Here is a 14,362-nt window from a genome sequence, read left to right as displayed (position 1 = left end):
ATTAGCCCTTTTGTGCGATTCCGAAAAATCCCTCGCACGAGCATACGCTGCAGACTAATTAGGGTTGCCTTTGTGAAAAACACGTAACAGGCTAGGCATCACCTGGTAATTCCCGACATGGAGACACATAGGGTTGTGAGTCGTAACATGTTATCAGTAGGTACATTACTACCTATTCCATATTATGTTCTCATGCTGCGCCACCCTGTTAATCGAAAGGTCCAAAATCCTAATTCGGGTCCGGTGAGTTTTTAGTGCTTATTTAGTAGTCTCCATTAACCGGCATTTACTGCCAGTGAAGGTGATGATCGTGATCGAAACCTCCACTCTAGTTGATAGTTTATCATCTATATAGAGTGTGAAATAGAAAGGGGCCTCGTATATCTACGAAAAGATATGGTATGGTACAAATCTAGGCCGACAATCCACACGCCGCAATGACACCACATAATTCCACCAATAATGGTAACCCTGTTAGGGGACTTCCTAAGTAGTCTACAGCCAACCAGCAATATGTTCGTGAATGCCTACTTAGTACTCATTAATTAGAGTTCTGTATGAAAAGAGCAATGTTGACACCACTCTGCATCCTTTGATTTGAGATTAATGCAAAAAAAGTTAAGTTAAAAGCAAATTTCTCTTTGCTTAGATTTTGTAGTAAGTAGAATGAGTTATTATTAATAAATTGTAGCTTCAATACATTGCATGTTATTATAATACAAAAAATATATCAATATCTGAATTTGGGAAAATTGATTTTGAGGATTACTGAAATATGGATGTTATTGTACTATTGAAATCACATTTAAACAAATAGGTATAATAAAATAATATTAAACATTAAAATAAAATTGTATGATTATTCATAAGATATGTTGGCTAAAATAGACAACATGTTCCTGAAATGAGAAATTTGTGTAATAAAACAATTTTATTTAAAGAAGACTATATTTTTGGTAATATGCTGGAATGCAATGTTAAATGCTTAAATTTAATCTGTGATCCAGCTAACCAGATGCTTATGGTAAAAGATAAAAAATTATAACTTATGTCATTTCAAAATTCATTATAAATCTGACCTACAGAAAAGTTGTGCATTGTTAGTTTAATAGATAACAATAAGGGTCAGTCTTCAAACTTAAATAACAATTTAAAATAATCATACTTAAAGTAACAGGCATATTTTAAGTAATCAAAATAATATTGTATTAATAAATTCATGATAACTGTTATTTGTAATGATTTAAATCATTATAATTTCGCTTAATACTGGCAGTTTTAAGAATATTATGTCATGGTACCAAAAACAGGGTTGTGCCTGCAGATGCTAGGTCCATACTCCATGTATGCTTGTTTAGTATGACATACTTGATAAAACTCAGGGGTGGAACCCAGCATACTTCCTCCGAACCAGACAGCATAGCGCTGCATGTAATGTGAAATCACCTGCACATCAATTGGTGTAGGAGTAATACGACCTTCCGAAAGCATAGTGGACATTTTCAATCTTGCATCGACTGTCCTCTTTATATCCCTTTGTAGTCTTCTCCCGAAGTCGCGGAACATTGTAGAGCCTCCTGATAAAACAATGTTTCCATAAAGCCCTCTTCGCACATCAATCGGGCAGGATTGTATTACTTCATCTACCATTTCATTCAAAGGCACTGTGAAATCTGGGTTTGAGAACTCTGGATGGAAGAATATCTCAGGTCCTAAGAATCTTTCATAGCCAACATCAACTGTAAATGGATTTTTAGTTATAGCATTTATTCCTGTATACTTCTTCATCCATTTGGCGGGATCAGAATCATATTTAGCAAACTCCTTTGCAATATCAGGACAAATATAACTGTATCTCTCTTTGATTGCCTTTGCTGTCTCTAAGCTTTGTTCTGGAGGAATACCTACCTCACGTTCTCGAAGAAGCGACTGAATAAAAGAGGTGATATTTCTGCCAGCTACAGGAATGTGTTTGATACATGATCCAATAACATAACCTTCAGCTACAGGCACAATATGAGTTACACCATCTCCACTGTCAACTACAATTCCTGTAAAAGTGCGTTGTGCAGGAGCGCGCGACTTCCACGATGCAGCAAGCGCCAACATAGCTTGCACAGCTATGTACAGGCCTGGCACATTAAATGACTCAAACATAATCTCAGCTAAATACTCTCTGTTTTCGGGTGTATTCAGAGGGGGTTCAGTAAGCAGGAAGTGATGGTCTTCAGGCTCAGCCCTCAAATATTTAAAGATACATTGCTCTATGTACCTCTCCATTAGGTCCCAGTCTTCAACTAGCCCATGTCGTACGGGATATTTTACAGAATACCCGGTGGCGTCGAACGCTTCGTCCCCAATGAAGAAATCTAAATCTTCAACAGCTTTAGTCATACGCCGTGTGCTCTGATCGCCTACTTTCGCAGTTTCTTTTATGGCAATGGCTGATGGTATGATGAACTGCGGTTCTTTATTGCCGGCAAACCCCAACTTTGTGTAGCCAGTGCCGACGTCTATAATACAGGCCGGTAGATGATCCATGGTAGGAAATAAATTTAATTCCTTGAAATCACAAAAAGGAATGATAAAATCTATCAAAAGATTTTAGGGTGCGGTAAATAATGTAGGTACACTCCACAGTATTTCTGACATATGAAAGACGTCAACAAGCGGAAGATGATTAATCCAGTCGCGTTTCGTTCAACAGAAGGAATGAAAGAAAAAAAAATATTTTTGTTATTATATAATTATATTTTCAGATTTATTTATTTGTTAAAGCACTTTACCAGACAAAACGAAGCAAAAAATATCATTTGCGGTAAAGTTTAGCTAGCATGTAAACTGTAAGCCAAAGAAACAAAATGTTTTCATAAAGCATTGATATTATATTGCGTTTTGTTCGCTACCAGTTTTACCAATCTCCTGCAGGTGAACGGTGGTGCTGACCCACTCCGAGCACCTGCAGGAGATACCTACATATTGATGTTTTTAAGACTATCAAATAAGATACATAGATGATTACCAAGGATAATACATCCTTACGGACAAAGCAGATAGGTACATGACTAATAATATGACAATAGACATTGTCATGACATTTCGTATCTATACTCGAGAGAAGTAGGTAGTTACTATGGCAGCCCATTTATCCAACCAAATTGGTCATCTGAAAAATATAAAAGAAGGAATCAAAAGAAAATAACAAAAAATAAAAGCAGTTAATATTTTATTGTGACCTGATTATTTACATTTTTTTATTACAGGAATGTAATTTTAACATACAATTGTCCAATCCAATATGAATGAATGGTTAGACAGTTGGTTAATGCCTGAATGTAATAAAAACATCTTGGCAATAATTAATACCCATCATTTCTTGGACTAACTATAATATAACTACGACATAACCAGTCCTAAATTTAACTTTGTTGTGTCTCATATCATACGTCATTTATTGACAAAACCAAAACTAGAATTTAAACGTCCCAAGTCGGATAGGTATTATTTACTGCCAGGATTCTAATTTCACATTTGCGTATCTAGAATTTAAAAAATACACACAAATAAACAAAATAGCTATAAATGTTAAATTAAAATTTCCCGACAGATGCCAGTTGTATATGGTGTTAAACATGATACCTATAAATACCAACCAGAATTTAAAATAAAATTTGTTACACATATGGGTTTTAAATAGATTGAATAAAAAAAGTTTATTAATCTAAACCACAAAATAATTTATTATAAATCAAGATAAGGCAATTATGTATTTTTTGATTTTAAAATACTTTTGGTAAAGACTAATGGAGTGGCATTAGTCTTTTCTAATTGTGACTTAGAATTCACTGACTTTCGTATTGATTTTGAGAACGTTAAGTCAAAAATGGTGTCTCAATGCTTTTTCAAATAAGTTTTTATTTAAATGTAGGTATGTAATACCAACTGTTCAGTGGTAGCGTCAGTATGACTATTATGGGTTAATGCCGGCTACACACTATCACCGAACTCGGACAGATGCCGACGTGAATGCATGAACATTGCGTAGTTTGTACGAGTGTTTTTATTTACAGCAATGAAAAACCAGCGATGTATATCGAATCCGCCAAGTCGGCGAACTAATCAGCGATAGTGTGGAGCCAGCATAAGGCTAACAATATCGAAGTTTCAGATTAGAGTTGTGTCAATTCACGTGGTCACATAGTTTTAAGTGTAAATGCTATTTATTTATTAGTACTAATTATTTTACATACCATAAAAGTATCAACAAAAGAGATTTCATAATCGGAACATTTAAAAACAAAAATCGGCTTTACAGTTTTCTACCCATTAGCTAGTACAAAATCTTACAAAACAATTTCACCTTTTATCGAATTAATAGATTCATTTAACAGGTGTCTAAATCAACGTCACTTTATTAAAAATGCTATTAAATAATGGACAACCTTAATGTATCATTATCATAACTCTTTAGTTTTAATCAGGTTTGAAAAGCAGTATTTTAACACTTTGGTAGCCAAGATATATTATACTAAGTGATAAAAATAAAAATTTTAAATAAAAGATAACTCTGTTGATAAAAAAATATGTTTATACGTATAAATTTCTTATACTAGTATTTTTCTTATTGAATAAAACTATTATAGCTGCAAGGCTGAAACACAAGTCGTATAATAATTGAAGCTTAAATTGGAAGTTTGAGAATAGTTCTATTTCATAAGAATTATAAACCATTAAAGTAATCATTTTCATAATCATAATTTATGTATCGTCAGTTATTATTTTGGCTGTATGATAGCCTATTGACACAGATCTACGTAATAAAAAATAAAATAACCTATAAACAACCCTTAAAAAATGTTTAATATTGTCTTAATGGCAACAAAAAAGTTACAACATATAGTCTTATTAAATTTATGTAAAATAATTTACTGCTTTGTGACACTTGCATTTAAATGAACATAGATTTATGGTTAGAATTATGATTTATTCCTTCATGCAAATCCCAGTTTCCCAATGAATCAAGTGTAATGTAAATATACACAAAATACATTAAGGTAGCAGTCTATGCTCAACGAGCTTATTTATTAGTATTGATCACTAGAGTATAAATCTTCTATGATAACATTTTGTGTAGGCATAGAAAAGACGCAATGTTGATTTCAATCGCTTATGGTATTGTTCTTTCACTATATTATTTTGTTTTACTTTTAATTATAACATACTTACTAACCATTGTCAAATTTATGTGTTATTAACCAGATTATTAACCGAAATAAGAAAATCTTCATCGATTTTTAACCTTTTAAAAATTATTGTCAATTGTCAAACTACAAACCGCTCAAAGTTAGTGATAATATATCATGTAATATAACTGTGAGCAGTCTGTAGTACATATAATACCAATATTAAAGTAATCCAAGTGGTTTTTGCAAGATTTCATATCTTACTCAATCTGGTCTACCAATAGAATAAAATTATTCATATAGTCATCCGTCACATTTTGATAATACAATGGGTTTATCTCACGTCTTAATCAAATGACTTACAAATGTGATAAAGTGTGTTTATTTTGAATGCAAACAAAATTATGTTATCACAGAAGATTGTTTTACACTAAAGCCTAGTTTTCAATCAAACAAGTTAACTGGCAGAAAAACAAACAAATGCAATACAACAATGGCCCAATAAATTAAAAAAACACTAACCTAACCTATTTTTTTTTAACAACATCTGCCTTGGCAGATATAGGTAAACTTTCATAACTGATCGAATTAGAAGGCACTTAATAGTATGAATAAGTAAAATATGGTTAGACTTATACAGGTCTCTCATTGGTACTACAATTGTTTAAAACCTGGAGGACATTAGGTACACTATGCTCAGTGCCATCTCCAGTATATAATGTTAATTACATTGGTAATTGAACTTCTTTTACTGAACTTAAATTACTTGAATAGTACCAAACTGAAACTGATGTAAAACCTTGAAGTTTCCCAAAATACAGTTTTAATAAACTACCAGTTTACTTATTTGATTAAAACATGAGTATAGTCAGTGCCAATTGCAATCAGACTTAAGTATACACATAACCACAACATATCTTACAAAAATTTTGTATGCCTAATATCGTCCCTCAACGGTCCAAACAATGACATCTCTTAGATCTCTCACCACATGGTATAGTCAGAGTCGTCCATGTCGAAGATTGTGAAGAAGCCAATGATGGTAAGGTAGACAATGATGTTGCCAGCTATGGTTAGACAGCAGGCTCCCGTTGTAATCTGAAATTTCACGATTAATATCATAAGTGCCAAGTTGCCAGTGGAATATAATGGCCAATGCCAATTGAAAGATGAAGGAACACAATAAATTATTTTGATGCCCTGTGCCATGTTCAAATGAAAGAACTTCGAGCTGCACCTTTGTGTTTAATTTAGTTTCCTATTACTGTCTTGTCTCTTCTTGTATCCATGTACAAAACAAAAACTGTTAAAGTAACAGGAAATGACTGCAAGCACGTTGTCTGAAATAAATTAAAATTTATAAAAATTACTTACAACAGCAGTTCTTGCAAGAACAATAGGAAGTCCGAAGGAGCTGACAATGAATCCCATGGTGATGAAAACTGCTGCCTCCATGCAAGGGGAGTTTGTGCCGCCCGTGGTGTCTGTGTGGCGGCGCGCCAACATAGTCGGTATGGGACACAAAATGTAGAAAATTACTACAAAGAATGGCCACCATACTCTGAAAACAATGTCCACATATTTAGATATAAATAGTGATGGTGGTCCAATGGTTATCACATCCACCCGTGAACTGAAATGATACAGGTTCAAATCTTGCATGTGTCACATCAGTTTGTACACCAATCTGACTCCAACATAGCTGTTTTCATCAACCACCACTTGCTTTTGATGAATAAAAACATTGTGAACAAACATGCACTTTAGTTGATAATTAATCATCTAGAAATGGAGAAGGCAATGGTAATTCACGACTTTAATATGCCTAGTTGTTGTGTATGTTATTTCACATAATGACCACCATGGCTAGTAATGAGAAATGAAAGAAAAACTATAAAGAAGTATGTAGAAATAAAAGGGCTATTAAACAAGTGTGTGTCTTTAGCACAGAACCAATCCATATCCGCTCACATCCATATGTATACGCCGAGTTTGCACTCAGTATTTTCCCAATTTCTTCATAAGTTTTTTTAAGGTATGTTTTCACCCAAATTGTTTCTTAATAACATATGTACTTACTTATAGTCAGGTAATGCACATGCTAGAATAACAAATGTCATTCCAATGGAGCCGAGGAACGCAAGAGACACCAAACTGAAAAACAAATTAATAAAGGACTGTCATCTTCTGTTAATAAGGCACAAATCATCCCATACATAATATTCTTAATAATATTATGTAAGTTCAACTTATATGTAGGTAATTACTTCACTTTATTTGATTTTCATACATCTAACAAATTAAAATTGGCTAAAGCATGTTAGCAGTTATCCATTACCATATAATTAATTTCATATCAAATTATTTAAAACAATAATGTAATCATTCGAATATTAGGATTAAGGTAGGTACGAACAAGACTACGTTTAAAAAATTCTACAAAGAAAATATAAAAACAAAAATATGTTTGTGAAAGTTGGTGAATTGCATAAAAGCTAAGATTGGACAAATCGCGTTGGTCTAAAAACGTATGCCTAAAATAATATTTTTTTAACTTACCCTGCACATCAAGCATCCGGATAGCATGAAAAAAACAAGAAAATATTAAAATATATCAGAAGAAAATGTATCATGTAAACTGTTGGTAAATATTGTGAGTCATGTAAACTTTACATTACGTGGGGGCATTTTTACCAGTTTTCTTACATGTTGTTGAAAGTTTACCTTTTATTCCAGCCATTATCCTTATAGAATTAATGTGTAGTAGGCTTAGAAATAAGACTTTGTAATATAATTTACAAAATGACTAAATAACATCAATTGACAGAAGAGAAAATCTAATCATAAACAAAAATCATTTTTCATCATTACATGACAAGCAAAGAAATGTAGATCCATACAGCGATCCTTTATGGGCGATTTAAATTGATCCAGCTAATGGATCCAGTCACCCAATGATACTGGTTACAGTTACATGAATCCAGCAACATACATAGGTAACCAGGGAATCACGAAACAGAAAACATGGAAATGTTAAGTAGGCATATCACGCGTGTCAACATTATGCGATTAATCGTTAGCAAAGAGCGCCATAATCTTACCCAGTCACGATTTTTGACTCGTGGTTCTTTGTTTTAATTAGTTTTACCGCGAATATGATACGCTTCATGTTGTTCAATTTTAAAGAGCTAAAATGATTGTAGAAGAAGTAATCTTAAGAATCAGGAGGAGGTGTTTCATACCACCGGAGAATAACGAAAATATATAACCTCAAAAATCATAATTAATCTTAGGCCGCGCGCCGGCTCGCTCAGCGAGCCGCCTGTCAAAGTTTGAGAAGTTCATAGCTGCCGTTGCCCATCATTTTGTGTACGAAGATTAATATGTAAAAGGTTAAATAGTTGGAAGGATTCCATAAATCGTTTTATAAATAAGTGGAATTTTATTTATCCAACCCACCGAGTGTAAAAAGCAAATCTTATGTTAGCGGTTTACTATAAATACCAACATCAAAAATACTAAAGTTTCAATAAGCTTGAGAGTAGCATGTTCCATGGTCTTAAGAAAGAGTAGCATGTTCCATGGCCAAAAGAAGATAAGACTGCTTTCTATTTGATATTATAAATGATACCGTGCAGTAAAAAACGATACGCGGCATTATAAAGCTGCTTGTAGCTAAGACTGAAGCTGGCTCCAGTATAGAAGTACTTTTGTTTGGATTAAGGTTAAAGTACTAGTACTTAAAAAAACTTTTCGATCCAAAGCCCAAACAAAAGAAAAGTAATAATATGGTGAACATTGACTTCCGTAAGTATAGTATTTAAACGGATCCAGTCCAAATATACTTGTACTGGATAAATGTAAATTAATCTACAAATCAACCTCTATTGTACATAATAAGATTTGCATTATTATTATTATAACAATATTCTTCAATTTTGATTAAGAAGCGATGTACTCGTTTTTATATAATCGAGATGATCCCTGGTCTGGTAAACAGTTACTGGAACAGTGTAAATCAGTCAGTAAAAAAAGTGTGGAAAAAAAAGTTGCGTTTGCGGTTGTGTTGTTTGTGCTTGTCGACCGCCTAACACAAATTTATAATTCTTCTGAAGCAATCCCGCGCTCGCTTCAGGAACTCTTATCCAATCCTGCATGTTTTAAACCTTTATATGAATTTGTAACAAATACTTTTATGGAAATTTGATTGGACTTACAACAAAAATATGTATATTTTTGGTTATGTTTTATTTGGATTTATTAATAAAGACTAGGCCTATTAGGCCTCAATTTTTGATGTACACTACAGACTTGGCTTATGCCTTCTTCTTCAGTGGATATTAGCCACTCTTATAGGTATATATAGATATTCAATACAAAAGACTTGGCTGTATGAGCTAGTACCCTTTGGCTCCTTTGGAGGGAATAAACCAAAAAAAAAATGTTTGTGCTTGTTGTGTGTGACAAATGTGATATTGTATTGCCGATGTCGAAAATATTACATGTACTTGTTTAGTAGAAATTAATATTTCGAACACAAATTTAAGTAATTACAAATAACTATGGATGACGATGCCGAGACATACAAATTATGGCGTATCAGAAAAACGGTCATGCAGGTATTTGAGGTTATGTTGTTATCTTCGTAACTTTGTAACAACAACAAGCTTATAGTTCATGAATTATTGTTTCTAGCTGTGCCACGATCGGGGCTACTTAGTAACGCAAGATGAATTGGATCAAACACTGGAACAATTCAAGGAACAATTCGGGGATAAACCAAGGTAACCTCAAACAAGTAAAAAACTTTACCTAAGTACAGTTTGGTGGTCTCTGTGATGATATGATTCGATATATGCTTTTTAATTGATTCATCCAAATGCTGCATTTTGATTTAAAATTATGAATTTTCTCTTTCGGATCTATTGTGTTTGAGTTGATTTAGACAATGGTTTGGTTGACATTCAACAGTGATTTGACTTGACACTGACACAAATAAAACTAAATATTTTTTGTCTTTATTATAAAAGAAAAGTTTCTATCTAAAATGTTTAGTGTTGATTTTACCTGGTTATTTACCACAATAAGATTGTTATATTTACTTGTGGAGGAGAGGGGGATGCATTCCCTCATGGTAACTATCACTGGGCACATTTCCTTCTTTTCTAGATTCGTTTGTTTTTTACAACGAAGTTCATTAACTAGAAACAGCAAGCCCCAAAATATACAAAAAAATGTTTTGACTAAGTTCATTCTAATATGTAGGTACAGCATGCAAGTCGATATTTCAAATATCCTTAACTTATTTTGTTCTCAGTGAAAAGAGGCCAGCACGCAGCGACTTGATTGTGTTAGTGGCGCACAATGATGACCCCACAGACCAGATGTTTGTCTTCTTTCCAGACGAAGCTAAAATAGGAATAAAGACTATTAAGACTTATTGTACAAGAATGCAAGAAGAAAATATTCACAGAGCTATAGTTGTTGTCCAAGCAGGTTAGGATTACTTATCCTATTTATTAATCCCTTTTAAGATCATTGTTATTGATAAATGCAAAAAAAATATGAGATTGAGTGAAAAAAATATTCCTAATGACGCAACCAGTTGTGCAACTAGGTTGGTCCTGATGAAAACATGGAGAGTTTGTGTGTAAGGATGATTTTCAATCATTTGAAATCTACTAAATGGATTCTGATGAGGTACATATAGCTAGAATATAACCTGGAATAGCAGTATACTTTTTGCAGCAATTCTCACAAGAAATAATGCTTTGTAAAAGTAATACTTTTTAAAGACTAAAAAAATATTTGTAGTAAACATTAAAAGTTAATAGTATTGTTTGACTGAATATGATGATTTCAGTCATGGTGACAACTCCAATGATTTTGAAACTCACTGATTATTTTGTCTGAACAACAAGTAGATAAACAACAACAATCAATACAATAGATCAAAGTTGTTTGCAAATGCATTTGTATGTGTGCATTTTGATTATTTTAGTTACATTACTTGTTTGGTTGAACATAAATATTTACTCTCCTCAATCATCATGTTATATCAAATTTGTTGTCTCTATCTTTGATTGTTATAAAAGTGTGACAAAGACAGTGGAAACATTTTGTAACATGCTGTATTGATGCACCATAATTCTTACATATAAAATAGAAGTCGCCCTGTTGCATTTGTCTGTCAGGCAGGACATTAGTAATATAAAATTATAATTTTGTATTGTATCACTTTCAGGTATGACTCCATCAGCTAAGCAGTCGTTAGTAGACATGGCGCCAAAGTATATTCTGGAACAGTTCTTGGAATCAGAACTGCTGATCAATATCACAGAGCATGAACTGGTACCAGAGCATATTGTGCTCACTCCTGATGAGAAGCAGGAACTGCTGGCTAGATAGTATCCTTTTGAAAAATGGTTAATATTTTTTTAGCATGCTGGCCAAAGGCCTGGCTTCCACCAGTCTTCCAACATCAAAATAATTTTCAAAGTAATAAATGTTTCAACATAATGTAGATTCTATTAAAACAGAATGAACATAGGTTTTTATTCAAACATATTTTCCAAAATGTTCAAAAATCCATCTTTTTATCTTTAATTTTCTTAATGTATACTGCAGTAAACTGAAAGAAAACATGTTAATGAGAATACAAGCTGGTGATCCAGTGGCAAGATATTTTGGACTTAAAAGAGGGCAGGTGAGTACTTCTTATATATAAAATTAATTTGCCTTGTTCATCTCACTAGCTGATAAATTAATCATTACTTAACATTCTTGGTAAGTGTGGACCACATGAGCTGTTTTTTACACAAGCCATGGATTTAGTAAGTACTTCAACGGAGTACCTACTAATTCCATGGCGCAAGCATGTATTGATACATTCGACCTAACTTCAGTCAATCGATTTAACTTTTATTTTTAATTTGCACTAGAGTTACGGCCAGTGTTTTTGAAATTGGTCGCCGCCTCATCAAATTATAATCTATATCAAAATCGATAATTTATGTATGATGTATGAAGTGGGTCAAAAGCGGTTGACGCCGCTAACATAGTTTAGTATGTAAATGATTGATTCCAATAATGTCTGCATTGTAAGCGTGTGTTTTGGTCACGAAGAGAAACCGCTCGACTCGTTGCGTGGCATGGTTGCATTGATCGAGTTTTTGCAATCGATTCCGTAAATCAACTCGTGTATGTTTATCTACAGACCATGCGATTGTGACGTACGTTTGGATAAATCGTTAGGTTTTAATTCAATACATTTTATTATTTACAAGCTGATGTCCGCACTTTCGTTCGCGTGGCCGTATATAAAAAAGTACTACTCTTTCATTTATAAAATGGCCATTAATTATGTGGAATACAAGCATATTCTTGGCGCTTCTTGGTATACAATCGAAGATGCGACTACGTATTTGTTTGTAAGCATGATTATTTATGGATGACATAATTTTGTTTCAGGTCGTCAAAATCATCAGATCATCGGAAACGGCCGGGAGATACATTTCTTATAGATTAGTTTGCTAAGATAGACTTAAATATATTTACTTACATTTTTATATGCATATTTTATTCATATTACAACGCGTATTTCCTTATTTAAATTTGAAACATACATATAAGTACATTACTTATACCTACCTAAAGTGCGATTTTCTGTAAATCTGTGAATCATTGTGGGAGATCATATGTATATGTACCTACATGGAAAAATCACTCATAAAGCTCATCATGCTTTTTAGTAAAGTAGCGTGGCCATTATGCGACCTATTTTGACGGTATTTTTCTATCCAGAACGTTCGGTCTATTATTTTTAACCTTTTAAGGTCTATTAATTATTATTAACCTTTTTAACCCCGTCTGTGTATTTGTGTATCTGTCTGTGGCATCGTAGCTCCCAAATTGATGAACCGATTTTCGTTTAGTTTTTTTTGTGTCATAGATAATTTTATCCCGAGTGTTCTTAGCCATGTTTTATGAAAATCAGTTCAGCCGTTCAAAAGTTGTAGCGAAATGAATATTGAAATTCGGGGGTTTTTTAATTTGTCTAACAAATAATTTATCTCATCAGTGACGAGACTAATAGAACTCCTGGATAAAGTCCCACGTCTGTGCAGGTCCTAATATTGCAACAGAAAATTAGATTTCGTCTACAATGATTTGTTGACTATTGAAACAATTCAAAGGAATAACGGAAACCTGTCAAACAAACTGAAATTTATTATTCTTTTTGTTCGTCATGCTAACTGCATACGGCAATAATGCATATATGTTTTACAACATTCGGCATTCCACAAAATTTATCTATATTCGTATTACTCGTGAAGAACGTATGAAGTGGACCTCAATGTCTAAAAAAATCTAAGGAGTCTTATAAGTTGAAGATAGAAGTAAAATAAGGAAAACACACTCAAATCGCAAATAAATACAAAAATAACATTGATATCTATGTGGAAATCTATGCAGCTGTACTGGTACTAACTTCGAATTAGCAATTGCAATGAAGTTGTTTGATGATGCGTTTTCGACCGTACTACCTATTCGTTAATAGGTTAGTAGTGTTTTAATTACTGCCCGGCACTTGCGAATCTCATTATATTCGGAATAATTTATTACCTTCACATAAACGCTATAAATTCATACAATTATCATAGTTATTCAAAATACGAATTACTTACTGTTTTAATTTTTATTCAAATTAAGTACTCCACACGTTAATCATGACCCGCGCACACCGTTACCGCAGAGGACCGTAACTTCAACAATAGCAATTATACAATTAAAATTAAAACTCCGTATCAAAAATGGTAACTTTCATAAAATACCATAATCGTATAATGTAACTGCAACACGCAATTCGATCAGAACAGTTCTTTGTAAAATTGACTTATTTTTTATATTATTATTAGGTGATTAGATTTTATATAGAGCAAATGGATTACAAATAAATAAAATGTATGGCAAAACAAAACTGAGTTAGGTTACCACCTCTCTTCGTTTCATTTTTTAAAATTATTATCGCATAAGTATCGCAAATAAAGATGATAATAAAAGTTTCCAGTTTTTATTTTAAGCACTATTCACAAAAATATGTTTTACTGGCGTAGTCGGTTCTTATATATGTATACGAATTTTAACTATGTAGATCGTAGCGCTAACAAAGTTATTTG

At 32.9% G+C, this 14,362-nt stretch overlaps 3 protein-coding genes across 9 annotated transcripts; 1 reads left to right on the top strand and 2 right to left on the bottom strand.

Moving 5' to 3' along the window:
* Positions 1–929: 929 nt before the first annotated feature.
* On the bottom strand, positions 930–2,664 carry Arp3 (Actin-related protein 3). The gene has a single exon (XM_053758426.2). It carries the CDS (start codon positions 2,539–2,541, stop codon positions 1,288–1,290), a length of 1,254 nt encoding a protein of 417 aa, XP_053614401.1. The 5' UTR covers positions 2,542–2,664; the 3' UTR covers positions 930–1,287.
* Positions 2,665–3,078: 414 nt separating this feature from the next.
* Positions 3,079–10,128, bottom strand: LOC128677515 (uncharacterized protein). Of its 7 annotated transcripts, XM_053758420.2 has the most exons (5): positions 9,996–10,128; positions 7,263–7,338; positions 6,558–6,744; positions 6,172–6,281; positions 3,079–3,166 (listed from the first exon to the last, which is right to left on the bottom strand). In XM_053758420.2, coding segments are annotated over exons 1-5 (450 nt in total). In that variant the 5' UTR covers positions 10,072–10,128; the 3' UTR covers positions 3,079–3,165. The 7 variants fall into 7 exon arrangements, with proteins under 7 accessions (XP_053614395.1, XP_053614394.1, XP_053614397.1 ...); XM_053758419.2 differs by lacking the exon at positions 3,079–3,166 and having other exon boundaries at positions 3,210–6,281; positions 9,996–10,126; XM_053758422.1 differs by lacking the exons at positions 3,079–3,166; positions 9,996–10,128 and adding an exon at positions 7,908–8,057 and having other exon boundaries at positions 3,210–6,281.
* On the top strand, positions 9,612–12,751 carry Polr2E (RNA polymerase II, I and III subunit E). Its single transcript, XM_053758418.2, has 6 exons — positions 9,612–9,802; positions 9,879–9,967; positions 10,501–10,679; positions 11,428–11,590; positions 11,811–11,889; positions 12,654–12,751. The coding sequence occupies exons 1-6, from the start codon at positions 9,746–9,748 to the stop codon at positions 12,717–12,719; spliced, it is 633 nt and encodes a 210-aa protein (XP_053614393.1). The 5' UTR covers positions 9,612–9,745; the 3' UTR covers positions 12,720–12,751.
* The last annotated feature ends 1,611 nt before the right edge of the window (positions 12,752–14,362 follow it).

The sequence above is a fragment of the Plodia interpunctella genome, chromosome 18, assembly GCF_027563975.2.
Source record: "Plodia interpunctella isolate USDA-ARS_2022_Savannah chromosome 18, ilPloInte3.2, whole genome shotgun sequence".
Taxonomy (NCBI): Eukaryota; Metazoa; Arthropoda; class Insecta; order Lepidoptera; family Pyralidae; genus Plodia; species Plodia interpunctella.
The sequence above is the reverse complement of the archived record's forward strand: the minus strand, read 5'-3'. Positions and strand labels throughout refer to the sequence as shown.